The sequence below is a fragment of the Podarcis muralis genome, chromosome Z (assembly GCF_964188315.1).
Source record: "Podarcis muralis chromosome Z, rPodMur119.hap1.1, whole genome shotgun sequence".
NCBI classification, from domain to species: Eukaryota; Metazoa; Chordata; class Lepidosauria; order Squamata; family Lacertidae; genus Podarcis; species Podarcis muralis.
In genome coordinates, this window is record NC_135673.1 from 14,767,582 (window position 1) to 14,781,407 (window position 13,826).

The following is a 13,826-nucleotide window of genomic DNA, read 5'->3' on the forward strand; positions in this document are numbered from 1 at the left end:
CCCTTGATCATCTTGGTCACCCTCCTCTGCAAACATTCCTGCTTGTCAATATCCTTAAATTGAGGTGCCCAGAACTGGACACAGTACCAGGTTTGGTCTGAGCAAGGCAGAATCGAGTGGTACTATTACTTCGCTTGATCAGGACACTAGACGCCTAGAATAGTATTTGCTCTTTTTGCTGCTGCTGCATCACACTGTTGACTCAGGTTCAGCTTGTGGTCCACCAAGACCCCATAGATCCTTCTCTCATGTGCTGCTTCAAGGCAGGTGTCCCTCCCCCCCCATCCAGGTGTCATGGGGTCCACTTTCATTGTCCATCTGTTGGTCCTCACACCACACGTATAATTTAAGAATGCTTGATCAGAAAGAAGATACCACAGGACACAGGGACTAATTGCCAGGGCTGTTGTTGAGATAGGAACATAATAAGCTGTCCTCTACTGAGCATTGGTATCCATGTAACTCAGTGTTGTCTACACTGACTGGCAGCAGCTCTCCTGGGTTTCAGGCAGGGGTCTCTCTCAGCCCTAACTGGAGATGCTGGGGATTGAACCTGGGACCATCTGCATATAAAAAACAGACACTCCACCTTTAAGTCAAATTGGAGACAGCGACTTATTGGGGAGCATGTTCCTGTCTCAGACCTCTGGAGTGCACTGTATTGTGAAGTCATGGGTGATTTGAATCTATAACTTTTGGAATGCAGTCAGTTTAGACCAATGTGATTTGTTTACACAGTGTGGCTATACAGGAAGCTTATTCAGATTTTGTTCTGGAACATGTAAAACCATTCAGAGATATTCAAGCTGTATCACAAAACCTTAGTTGTCTTTCCCCCCTCTACAGTCTGTATTGGAGAGAGGGAGGGAGAGGGTCAATAAACACAATGAGCTTCCCTTAGTGACGACTTCATTTTGGTAACTGGGACCTGACCCAAAGGGACTGGCATTTGTCCAGAGGGTGGGGCCTGGCTTGTTGATTCAGCTTGACACCCACCCACCCACCCCAGATGTCTGATCACGTGTCTGTTTGTTTTTCCCTTTCCTGAACATACAAAGGCAGATTGCTGATCTGAGTTAGAAAAACAAGAGGCAAGGTGGTCTAAGGGTTAGAGCAGAGCTTTCCAAACTGTGTGTCACGACATGTTAGTGTTTTGGCTTCAGCGTGTAGGTGTGTCACATAAATGCTCCCCACGCTCCTCCCGGGGCTAGAAAGGGATTAGTTTCAACCTCCGGTTTGCTAGTAAAACTGAATTACTGTGTCACGAAAGGATGCATATCTAAAAAGTATGCCACCAACATGAAAAGTTTGGAAAGCTCTGGGTTAGAGGTTCAGACCTGGATGTGGGAAAGCTGGGTTCAGATCTGCCCTGCTCAGCTGTGAAGTTCACTGAGTGACCTTGGACTGGTTACCACCTCTCTCTCTCTCTCTCTCTCTCTCTCTCTCTCTCTCTCACACACACACACACACACACACACACACACACACCTACCTCACAGTGTTTTTGTGGGGGTAGAAATGAAGAACCATGGATGCCACCTGACTCTGTTTAGAGGAAAGGTGGGATACAAATGGAATACAGTGGTACACGAGAGCCAGTGTGGTGTAGTGGTTAAGAGCAATAGACTCGCAATCTGGGGAACCGGGTTCGCGTCTCCACTCCTCCACATGCAGCTGCTGGGTGACCTTGGGCCAGTCACACTTCTTTCAAGTCTCTCAGCCCCACTCACCTCACAGAGTGTTTGTTGTGGGGGAGGAAGGGAAAGGAGATTGTTAGCCGCTTTGAGACTCCTGAAGGGGAGTGAAAGGCGGGATATCAAATCCAAACTCTTCTTCTCTTCTTCTTCTACTTCGAGTTATAGACACTTAAAGTTACAGACACTTCAGGTTACAAACTCCGCTAACCCAGAAATAGTACCTCAGGTTAAGAACTTTGCTTCAGGATGAGAACAGAAATTGTGCAGTGGCTGCACAGCGGCAGTGAGAGGCCCCATTAGCTAAAGTGGTATCTCAGGTTAAGAACAATTTCAGGTTAAGAATGGACCTCCAGAACGAATTAAGTTCTTAACCCAAGGTACCACTGTAATAAACTAGAAGTCCCCCATGACGGTTTTTGAAGCCAGCAAGAATTCCCTTTCGTCTCCTTCATGTCTGTGTCCCATGGAGATTTACGGCCTCCACGATGGACATTCACAGTTGGTGAAATGACGGTTGCACAAGCAGCCTGCAAGTGTCTTCCTTCCTTCCTTCCTTCCTTCCTTCCTTCCTTCCTTCCTTCCTTGTATTTACAGACCACCTTTCTTTCAAGGAGCTCAAAGTGGTGCACATAGTTCTCCTCCTCTTCATTTAATCCTTATAACAACCCTGTGAGGTTGGTCAGCCTGAGAGTGAGTGACTGGCTGAGTGGGGATTTGAACCCTGGTCTCCAGGTCCTAGTCACACACACTAACCACTGTACCAAACTGTTGACGCCAGTGATGAACCCGTGAGATGCTCTGATTTACTGTACCTGCAGCCTTGAGATATTGGCTTATGCTGGGCACTTTTACCACCCTTGACAGTGGGCAAATCCTGGGTTTCTGATGTCAAGAGGGGGAAGTGATTGAGGCAAGAGCAGGTTTCATTTTCAGGAGTAAAAGATGATGTGGTGGTGAGTTGGTTTGAGAGAGATAGAGACCATTTCCCATCTGCCAACTCATCTGCGTTCTGCAGCTTGTGAGTCAGATTTTGTGTGGTCTCTTGTTTCTCTCGGTTACTCATAGTGTATTCCAAATCTTCAGTTCACTCCTCCAGATTTCCACATCAATTTGCGGTATTATTTTTAAAAGTCCTCATTAAAACCCAGAAGCGTTTTTATGAAAATTACTTCTACTGTACACATTTTTGTATGCAATTTTCTTCTGAATACAGACAATTTTGCAAAGCTTCATTTCTTTTCTTCTTCTTTTTTTTTGCATTTATATTCCACAACTCCCCCCCCCCCCGCAGCCCCCAAGAGCACAAGGTGGTTTATACAGTTCTTCACATCTCCATTTTACCCTCACAGCAACTTTGTGAGGTAGGTTAGGCTCATAGTGATTAACTGGCCCAAGGTCATAGGATCATAGAATTGTAACCCTGAGAATAATCATTCAAGTCCAACTCCCTGCAATGCAGGAATATGCAGCTGTCCCATATGGGGATCAAACTTGCAACCTTGGTGTTATCAGCACCACACTCTAGGCATAGGAGACCTTCGGCCCTCCAGATGTTTTGGACTGCAATTCCCACCATCCCTGACATCTGGTCCTATTAGCTAAGGATTGTGGAGTTGTAGGCCAAAACATCTGGAGGGCTGAAGGTTGCCTATGCCTGCTCTAACCAACTGGGCTATATTCACCCAATGAAATTCATGGCTGAGTAGGAATTTCAATCCTGGCCTCCTAGGTCCTAGTCTGGCATGTTAACCACACTCTTGGGGTTTTTTAAATCAGGCTTTACATTTCAATTTTTACCTGTTTGGGATTTGTCATTAAGTATCTTTGGCTTTTTAAATATATATAAAGTGACTCCGCAAACGCTGCTGTGTTTCTGTCATATTGTCATTTGATAAGAGGATATGGTCTGGACCCGGCTCAAGCTGACACCTGCTTTTGTGCCTGGGTTTTGTTATTGTTTTTTGTTTGCCTTAAAAGAAAGGTTTGTGTGTTTTCTGTCTTGGCTTTCCAGGAAACTGCCCACCATTCCTGTGGTTTTGGCTTCCTTCAACCTTCCTCCTCCTCCTCCTCTGTCAAACAGCGCTCAGGGAACAGTTTTGTAACTTTCCCTGCTGTGGGGCTGATTCTTTTGCCACAGATGCATACACAGTTCCTCCTCACGAGGTCTCCACCCCTCTTGTCAAGGGGTCATTTTTACTTCACCACTACCACCTTCCAGGACCTAGTTGAGCTCATATAGCCCTTTCCTGCCCAAGGCATGAATGTTTATGTTGTTTGAGAGATGCTGGCACCTGGGGCACTTCTGAGCATGGGCAGAGTTCCTCCCTTAGGGAAACATTTGCTTACTCCCACCTCTAAAGACATGAGGGTGGAGTGTGCAAACACTGAGTTCATTATTAGGGAACAAACATTTTTTAGTAATTAAGTGGCCCTGTGGGGTCTTTCCCACTCTTAAGGCTGTAGCTCAGTGGTACAGCATCAGCTCTGCAAACTTTTCATGTTGGGTTCAGGTAGGTAGCCATGTTGGTCTGTTTTAGTTGGGCAGGGGGGAATGTCCAGTAGCACCTTAGAGACCACTAAGTTTGTTCTGGGTACAAGCTTTCTTGTGCATGCACACTTCTTCAGATTCTTCAGTATCTGAAGAAGTGTGCATGCACACAAAAGCTTACACCGAGAACAAACTTGGTCTCTAAGGTGCTACTGGACATTTTTTTATTTTTCATATTGGGGTCACACTTTTTAGACATGCTTCATTTCACAACACAGCAATTCAGTTTTACTAGCAAACTGGAGGATAAACTAACCCCTTTCCAGCCCTGGGGGTAGCGCAGGGAGCGTTCCCACGACACACCTACACACTGCAGCCAACACACTTAACATGTCGTGACACACAGTTTGGAAAGCTCTGCCATAGAGAGCCACTGCCAGTCAATACTGAGGTGGACCAGGTGGTCTGAGTCGGTTGAAGGCAGTTTCCAATTTCCCACTCCCCAAAATCGCATCATCTATAAACTGGAGAAATAACACTGGAAAAGTCCATGCGCACATACTTTCCCAGTTTTATCTTCTGTTGAGGCATGCATGTAAATCATGCAGGAGGAGGGAAAGAATGGAGCATCCTGGAAGAGGGTGCGCTGTCTGGCTGGCACCCTGAACGTGAGCTCTCAATGCTGCAACTATTTGTTGCATATTCCACTTCTGTGCTGTGATTTCTTCTTCTTCTAAATTTACAAAAACTAAGCATAACACTTAAGTTTGTACGAATACATCAAATATAAAGACAGAGTGGGAGTGACAGTTTGATTACATTTAATAGCATTCATATAAGAAAGGATATTGTTTGATATATTTGACATAACCATTAAGATATTTATTCAAAAAGTTTGCTGATTATCTGTTAAGCGTGAGGTTTTATAGTGGAAAGAGAACAAATTTCTTATTGTGGGGGGGAGTCATATAGTTCTCATAATAAACAGCTATAACTATATGTCTATAAACAAAGCACTGAAAAAATATAACAATCTTATCATTCCACTAATTTATAAATAAAGTCACTTTTTCCAGTGCACTTAATATCTCATGTGTTTTGCTGCTTTCTAAAATGTTATGTAAACTTTGTAAGATGTGCAGCTTCCTCTTGTTGTTGTCGTTTAAAAATGCCATTTGATTGTTTTCCAGTTATTTTGCAGTGATTTTTGCAGGCATAAACTTGTGGTGATTGGTAAACTTAGATCAAGTTTTAGATTACGTTCTTAATAACAATAGCAAGCTCTGATGCCGAATTGTGACAGCTCTGTTTCCAAAATGGAGCAAGGAAGAAATGTGAGGAAGGTGTGTGGCATGCTCTGGGGAAATCTCAAGGCTTGCAGAAGTACAATAACATACCTTGAGGGAAACCCCCTCACACACAAAAACAGCCCGATGAGAACTGAGCATTCTCGGTAACCACAAAATGCTGTTTGTCCGAGGGGAAGGGGACACCGAGAAAATTGAGTGGTGAGTAAAGGTAGAACAAAGTATCCAGGAAAAGAGCATGGTTGATTAGTTAGAAATCTATCTGAACAGAAACAATTCACACAGCAACAGTTTTTTGTAACCCTTGCTTTTGTGACATGTAAACCCAACCCCTGTTAAGTGGCAGTACACCATTCGCAACCAGCTTCCACAAATGAAAAGCCTTTGTGCGATACTTCTTTGCAGCCTGGCATATTGAGAACATGCGAATGAATTTTTTTATTTTTATTTTTTTTAATTGTAATGAAATTTATACACTGCTTGATGGTAAAAAAAAAAATCATCATCATCACTGAAACAGTTTACCAGAAAAAGATAGAACAATAAAATTACCAATTAGCAACAATAATGTAAGACCTCTCCTGGTATGCCCCACGGAGGACCTTAAGGTCCATATATAGCAACACCCTAGAGGTCCTGGGCCCTAAGGAAGTTAGATTGGCTTCAACCAGAACCAGGGCCTTTTCAACACTGGGTCTGGCTTGGTGGAACGCTCTGTCTCTTGAGACCAGGGCCCTGCAGGATCTGATCTCTTTCCGCAGGGCCTGTAAGACAGAGTTGTTCCACCTGGCCTTTGGCTCAGAATCAGTTTGATTCCCTCCCCCTTTTTATTTTTTCTTTCTCCTCCTATGATGAGATTGCTCCCTAATTGTTTTAATATTGTATCTTAATCTTTTAAATTGTATTTTAATCAACTTGTTTTTATTATTGGTTGTTAGCTACCCTGAGCCCGGTCTTGGCTAGGGAGGGCGGGGTATAAATAAAAAATTATGATAATGATGATGATGATGATTATGACTTCTTAAACATTAAAATAACAATAACCTAAAACAGTATCCGAAGAAGTGTGTATACACACGAAAGCTCATACCTAGAAAGCTTTTACTTAGTTCGTCTTTAAGGTGCTACTGGAACATCTTTCATTATATATATATTTTATCTTTCATCATTGTTATTTACTAAAAACAGATTGAAACTTGTTTCTGCTTCCTAAATATGTGGATAGGCTCATCTAAACAAAGGTGTTTTAAGCAGGTGCCAGAAAGAGTACAGTGAAGGCACTTGCCTGATGTCAATAGGCAGGGAGTTCCAAAGTGTATTTTTCCCCCCAGTGCATGAACTCAGACACTTATCTGTTAAAAGGGCATTTAGTGGTGCCTACCACAGTTTTCTTAGATTTCCAAATGTTCTCCCAATCCCCCCCCCCCAGCTCTGTCCTGGTTTGAGATTCAATGGCAGTGAATAGATTTAAAGCTTTAAAAAATGTGGGTGTGTCAAAAGCTGCAGCCCCCGGAACTGCAGGATTTTTTGGGCAGTATTTCAAAATAAGGGACATTTCCATGTCCATGTTCTGTGGAGCTCTTGTGATCTGGACATTCTCTTGAAATATGGCCGCCTTTTGGCTGGGGAGCCTTGAGAGGGAGAAAACAGCTAATACAGGCATAGGCAAATTCCGGCCCTCCAGATGTTTGGGACTACAATTCCCATCATCCCTAGCTAACAAGACCAGTGGTCAGGGATGATGGGAATTGTAGTCCCAAACATCTGGAGGGCAGGAGTTTGCCTGTGCCCGAGCTAATCCCTTTTGGGCTGCCATTTTGTACCCATGAAACTGACAAAAACAGTGCATATGTTTTATTTACTAGGCCCACTTGCCCATCTCTTTCTGTTTCTTTGATCCCTTTGCAGAGCTCCACTCAGGAGATCGGAGAAGAGGTGGAAGATGGCGTGATCTATAGCATTTCGCTCCGGAAAGTCCAGCTCCACCACACAGCCAACAAGGGGCAGCGATGGCTGGGGGTAAGTGAAGGCTTCCATCCTTTCGCAAGAACAGACAGGGCACTGTGGCCGAAAGTGACTTTTTTATGAGCTTGCAGGTCACTAGTTGTGATGTCAGAACCTGTGCAACTTTCTGTCTCTGGTGTGGAGGCAACTAAAGTCGCCAGCCTTACAGGGTTGTTCTGAGTGTTTGACCAGTGGAACAGGGCTGTCCTTTGTTAGAGGCATGTAAGCAGAGGCCTTGCCTCTCAGATAATACATGGAAGTTGGACCTGATATGCACTTACTCCTAGTGATGTTACCCGGTGCAACATTTGGAGGGGTAATGTCTCCCCCCCACCCACCTTCACAGCTCAATAATAATAATAATAAATTTTTATTTATACCCCGCCCTCCCCAGCCAAGACCAGGCTCAGGGCGGCTAACAACCAATAATAAAAACAAGTTGATTAAAATACAATTTAAAAAGATTAAAATACAACATTAAAACATTAGGATGCAGCCTCTTCACAGGAGGAGAAAGGAAAAAGAAAGAGGGGGAGGGAATCAAACTGATTCTCAGCCAAAGGCCAGGTGGAACAACTCTGTCTTACAGGCCCTGCGGAAAGAAATCAGATCCCGCAGGGCCCTGGTCTCATGAGACAGAGTGTTCCACCAGGCCGGAGCCAATGTTGAAAAGGCCCTGGTTCTGGTTGAGGCTAATCTAACTTCCTTAGGGCCCGGGACCTCTAGGGTGTTGCTATATATGGACCTTAAGGTCCTCCGTGGAGCATACCAGGAGAGGCGGTCCCATAGGTACGAGGGTCCTAGGCCATGAAGGGCTTTAAAGGTCAAAACCAGCAACTTAAATCTGACCCTGTACTCCACCGGGAGCCAGTGCAGCTGGAAAAGCACTAGAACGGCTTCCACAACTCCCCTTGAAGCAGCGGCTCATGTAATTCTCTGTCCCTTTCACAGTTTGAGAACGAGTCGGCCTTAAACCTGTACGAGACTTGTAAGGTGCGGACCATCAAAGCCGGGACCCTGGAGAAGCTGGTGCAATACCTCGTCTCTGCATTCAAAGGCAATGATTCCACCTACGTCACCATCTTCCTCTGTACATACCGTGCCTTTGCCACGACCAAGCAGGTCCTGGACCTCCTTCTGAACAGGTAATCTTCTGCCTTCTCTCTCCTTGTGGGGCTCTGTGGGGTAAGACACCAGTTCCTGAGTCCAAACTGCTGTCGGGAAGAGCAGTCAGTGGTGTAGCATGGTAGTCGCTGTGGACTCCTCCAGATACCTAAAAGATCTCCCCCTCTACTACAGTGTGGCATAGTGGTTAGAGTGTCAGCCTAGGACCTTGGGGAGTCCAAATTCCTATGGAGTCATGAAGCTCAATGGAGTGGCCTTGGGCCAGTCACTCACTCTCAGCCCAACCTACCTCGCAGGGGTGTTGTGAGGGTAAAATGGGAAGGTGGTTCTACCATGTACACCACCTTGTGCTTCTTGGAGGAAATTGTGAATTATAAATGCAATAATAGTAATACCCAGCCAATCACTGCATTCTGCAGGAGAAAGCATTCTGCAGATGCCATCCTACCAGAAGGCCTGTCCATCAAAATTAGGCCATTAGTGGGGTGACACTGAGCCTTTGGAACCCCATTTCATTGCACATCAGACAAGTGCCTTCCCTACTTTCTTTTCAGCACCTGCTGACGATGAAAGCCTTCCAAAATCTTGAACCCCACTGGATTGATTTTTATGGATGAGCCATGGTTTTAAACCATTTTTATATTCATAATTGCTTTTTTGGTAAATCACTTCTGGATGAGGAGGAGCAATTCACTGGTGAAATAAACAGTGATTGATAAAAATGGCAGTTATTACCTCAGAAAGGTTATTCTGAAAGCCCTGTACAAAATCCACCACAGATGAGGATGAAAATCTTTATTCTTTTTTTACCCAGTGCAATGTTGTTTTATTCTAAATGGCTTTGTGAGACAGCTCATGGGGGGGTGATTCATAAATGAAATGAAACGATAATACAATTTCCATCATGCCTGACCATGCTGGTAGTCGGAACTGTTTTGGGGGCAAGTAATCCCTGAAACGCATGTGTGTGCATCACAAAGCTTTGATTGGCTTTCCCTGGTCCTCTAGATATGGCAAACTGCACCTCCAGGTCAACGGAGACCACCCCAGGCATGCAGTGGACGAGAGGCTGGAGCTGAAAAAGTAAGTGTCTGGCCTGTGAGTGATGGTACAGGGGGTAATCAAGGTAGTACTCCCCAGACGTCATTGGACCTCAAGTCCCATCATTCCTTCACTGTTGAACAAACTAGTAGGGGCTGATGGGAGTTGTAGTCCAACAACTCCTGGAGGCTACCATCTTAGATACCTTAGCAGGGATGGAGTGCTGGGCAACTTCCTCAGATTTCTAACCAGCATGGCAATATTTTGTGTGTGTGTAAGAGAGACACAGTAAAAGATTCAGAAGTGGTTTACCCCAGGACAGGGGTAAGGAACCCTTCTTCGGCCTGGATTCTGTGCATGGAAGTGGGGGTGAGGGATTGGATCCAGCCAGAGGGCCACAGATCCTCAACTTCCCATGCCCCCCCTCCCGCTGGGGCTGCCCATCTGTCAGTCACCTGATATCACCCCGATGTCAGATGCCCATGTGGACGATCAGCGACCATTGCCTCCTTTGGCTCAGCTGCCTCCGTACCTGGGGTGTCACATACATAAGGCATGGGACTTAGTCAAAAGGGGTGGAGCAATTAGGTCCATGGGCCGGAGGATCCCCACCCCTCAAGGTCAACCCCCCCCCCTTTTGGGTGCAATGCAACCCTCTGAAACGCCCATTGGCCTGGCTTGTGGAGGAAGCCCAACTTCTTATTCTTCCTCCTCCTCCTCAGCACCATCTCGTCCATCCTGGGTGCCTGGCTGGATCAGTACTCCGAAGACTTCCGCAAGCCTCCGGACTACGCCTGCCTGAAGCAGCTGATAATTTATGTGCGGCTCAACATCCCAGGCTCAGACCTGGAGCGGAGAGCCCGCATCCTCTTCACGCAGTTCCAGCAGCAGGAGCGGGCCGAGGTGGAGGCGGAAGGTGAGCAGGGCTTCTCTCTCTCTTTCTCTCTCTCAGCTTAGCCTACCTCACAGGGTTGTTGTGGAGATAAGATAGCAAACAGGAATGGGTGGGGCAGCCTGCCTGAGCTCCATAGGCAAGAAAGGCCAGGTTAAGATTAAGCAGCTGCATTCCAGTGCATTGGCCGGTCGTTCCACATATCCCAGGGCTGCTAACTCTGACTGGCAGCAGCTCTGCAAGGTCACAGGCAGGCAGAGAGGATTCTCCCCACCACCACCCCAATTCCGTTTATCTGGATATCCCGAGGACTGGACTTTGAGCCTTGCAGATGCAAAACTTTTGCCCTACAGCTGAGCGATGGTCCCCTTCCATGATAAAGGCCAAACTTCACCAGCCTGGTGCCCTCCAGAGATTTTGGACTACAGCTATAGTCCAGAATGGCCATTGGTGGTTGGGGTGGGTGGGACATGTGCAGGCAACCCTTGACTTGTGCAGGGGTTGCATTCCAGGACATCATGGAGCACACATAAGCTCGTTACGCCCCCATTGTGGCTGATCCAAAAATGCCCCGTGCATGCATAGTCACATGTTCTTTGAACACATACAAAATCAGGGGTGCCTATAGTCTCTAGTCTGACTGGCAGCAGCTGCCTCCAGGCCTTCAGCTTTGGAGATGGTCTCAGCCTGACTCCACGAGACCCTTTTAGCTGGAGATGCCAAGGATTGAATTCTTCCTGCGAAGGGTGTTCTCTGCCACTTCCTTTTATAGCCCCTCTGATCTGTGCTTAGATTGGGCTGGGGGTCGGGGAGCGATGGCAGATGCTCTGTCCTCTGCTGGCCTTCCTGCCAGTTGCTCCATGCCTTGACTCTGTCCCCTTGTCTCTCCCAGCTGTGGACCATGCCAGCTGCACCCTGCGGCTAGAAGAGGAGAATGGGCTAGGAGAAGGCAAGCTAGATTTCCTCTCTTTCTCGCCGGAGATGGTGGCCGAACAATTCACACTAATGGATGCCGTGAGTGTCTGATTCAGCCCGGGCGTGCTTTCTGTGACAATCCCCACCCCCACCCGCTCTCTTACATAAGATATTACTCTGAGTTAGATTGCTGCATGGGGCTGGCCTTGAAGACTTTTTTTGGAAACTGCAACTAACCCAGAGTTCAGCAGCCAGATTTCCCACTAGGACTAGATGGAATGAGCATATGACATGGGTACCAACCTGGCTGCACTGGCTATCAGTTTCTTCCAGTTTCCATGCCTCTGGGTACCAGTCGCGGGAAACCGCAGGAGGGGAGAATGCTGTTGTGCTCAGGTCACCCTTGTGGACATCTGGCTAGTCGCTGTGCAAAAAAGATGCTGGACAAGATGCATCCAGCAGGATGTTCTAATGTGCTTATGTTCCTCCTCCTCCAAAACCCTTGGAAAGGGCATTAAATTTCTAAATACAGTCATACTTCGGGTTACAGACGCTTCAGGTTGTGCGTTTTCTGGTTGCACACCGTGCTGAACCTGGAAGTACTGGAACGGGTTACTGCCGGGTTTCGGCGCATGCACAGAAGCGCCGAATCGCAACCCACACATGAGCAGACGTGGCGCTGCAGGTTGCGAACATGCCTCCTGCACGGATCACGTTCGCAGCCCGAGCCTCCACTGTAAATGAATGACATCTTGCCCTCTTCAAGCCACCATCCTTTCTCTTCCTGATCCTTGTCTTAATGCCTCTCTGTTGCAGGAGCTTTTCAAAAAGGTGGTTCCCTATCACTGCCTCGGCTGCATCTGGTCCCAGCGGGACAAGAAAGGCAAGGAGCACTTGGCCCCCACCATCCGGGCGACCGTCTCCCAGTTTAACCGTGTCACCAACTGCATCATTTCAACTTGCCTTGGGGACCGGGCCCTGAAGCCACAGCAAAGAGCCAAGGTGGTGGACCACTGGATTCAAGTAGCTCGGGTAGGTTGCTTGGCTGTAGACCAAAAAAACAAATAAATAGTATTGTGGTTTGAGATGGGACTCAATCCAAAGTATGTTTTGGAATGGGGCATTTCAAGAACATGGGTGGTTGTGTTTTTTTTGGGGGGGGGGTTCTTTTCAATCAAGTTTCTAGCCCTCACCACAGAAGACAGTGACTGCCACCAACTTGGGTGGCTTTAAAAGAGGATTAGGCAGATTCGTGGAGGAGAAGGGCTACCAACAGCTACTAGCCACAATGGCTATGCTCTGCTTCCACTGTCAAGAGGCAGGATGCCTCTGAACTCCAGTTGCTGGGGATCACAAGCAAGTCCTGCTCTTAGGCTTCTCAACAGGGTACCTAGTTGGCCAGTGTGAGAACAGGATGCTGGACCAGTGGACTGATCCAGAAAGCTCTGCTTACATTTTTACGTTCTTCGCTACTAACGCTGCTGTTAAGTGCAGCAAAACTCAACATAGGCAACAAGTTTTTAGTTTGTTGCTTACCTGTAACCGGGGAGTTTTAATTTGCATTTCCTTTTGACTGCAACATTTGGGTCACCTAAATGCAAATCTCTCTCTCTCTCTCCCTCTCTCTCTCTCTCTCTCCCACACACACACACACACAAACACACATATGTATATGTATATGCCACAGAACTTAATCCATTCCAGGAAATTAAGATAGCAGTTCAAATGCTGTGCAGAGGATCCAGGAAACAACTGCCTAACCCTTAAGGGTTTTTTAAACCTCTGTGTGTGTATCTCCTCTTTCTAGCTCCTTCTAACGCCCACTGTTTTTCCTTGTGCTCCTCCAGGAATGCCGGATCCTAAAGAATTTCTCTTCCCTCCGGGCCATTCTCTCTGCCCTGCAATGCAACGCTGTTCACAGGTTGAAGAAGACATGGGATGAGGTCTCCCGGTGAGTAGGGTATGAAGGAAGAATTTGGGTGCAGGAGGGGAAAGTGCTTGCAATGCAGATCCTTCTTGGGTGTCAGCACCACCAAGTCTTCCATCTCAGTTCTTGCCTCTGCTACACATTCACTGGGCGGTTGCAGGCAAGGCAACTGTTATTTCAAACTCATACCTGCAGCAAAGGGATAATAGCATTGGCTTGCTGCACAGCGTGATTGCTGTTGTAAGGATTTCTGAAATCCATGCATATCGAAGTGCTTCCTGTGAAGCATCTTGAAGCAAATCCACAATACGGTGGTGTCTATAAAAAACAGTGACATGGGAAATATAGGAGGCTGAGTGATACTGAGTTGGAACATAGATCCATCTAGTTCAGTGTTGTCTACACTGACTGGCAGCAGCTCTCTGGAGTG

The 13,826-nt window shown here is 46.6% G+C and overlaps 1 protein-coding gene and 1 long non-coding RNA gene across 6 annotated transcripts in view; one reads left to right on the forward strand and one right to left on the reverse strand.

The window, feature by feature from the left end:
• LOC144326143 (uncharacterized) overlaps positions 1–13,826 on the reverse strand; it is a 231,860-nt gene that overhangs the window by 170,135 nt on the left and 47,899 nt on the right. The window lies entirely within an intron of this gene.
• RALGDS (ral guanine nucleotide dissociation stimulator) overlaps positions 1–13,826 on the forward strand; it is an 89,724-nt gene that overhangs the window by 61,378 nt on the left and 14,520 nt on the right. For all 5 annotated transcript variants that reach the window (XM_028714261.2, XM_028714258.2, XM_028714260.2 and 2 more), the window contains exons 2-8: positions 7,401–7,511; positions 8,448–8,641; positions 9,630–9,704; positions 10,385–10,578; positions 11,447–11,568; positions 12,286–12,501; positions 13,317–13,420. In XM_028714261.2, the coding sequence (XP_028570094.1) occupies positions 7,401–7,511; positions 8,448–8,641; positions 9,630–9,704; positions 10,385–10,578; positions 11,447–11,568; positions 12,286–12,501; positions 13,317–13,420 (1,016 nt within the window). The remainder of the gene's footprint in view (positions 1–7,400; positions 7,512–8,447; positions 8,642–9,629; positions 9,705–10,384; positions 10,579–11,446; positions 11,569–12,285; positions 12,502–13,316; positions 13,421–13,826) is intronic.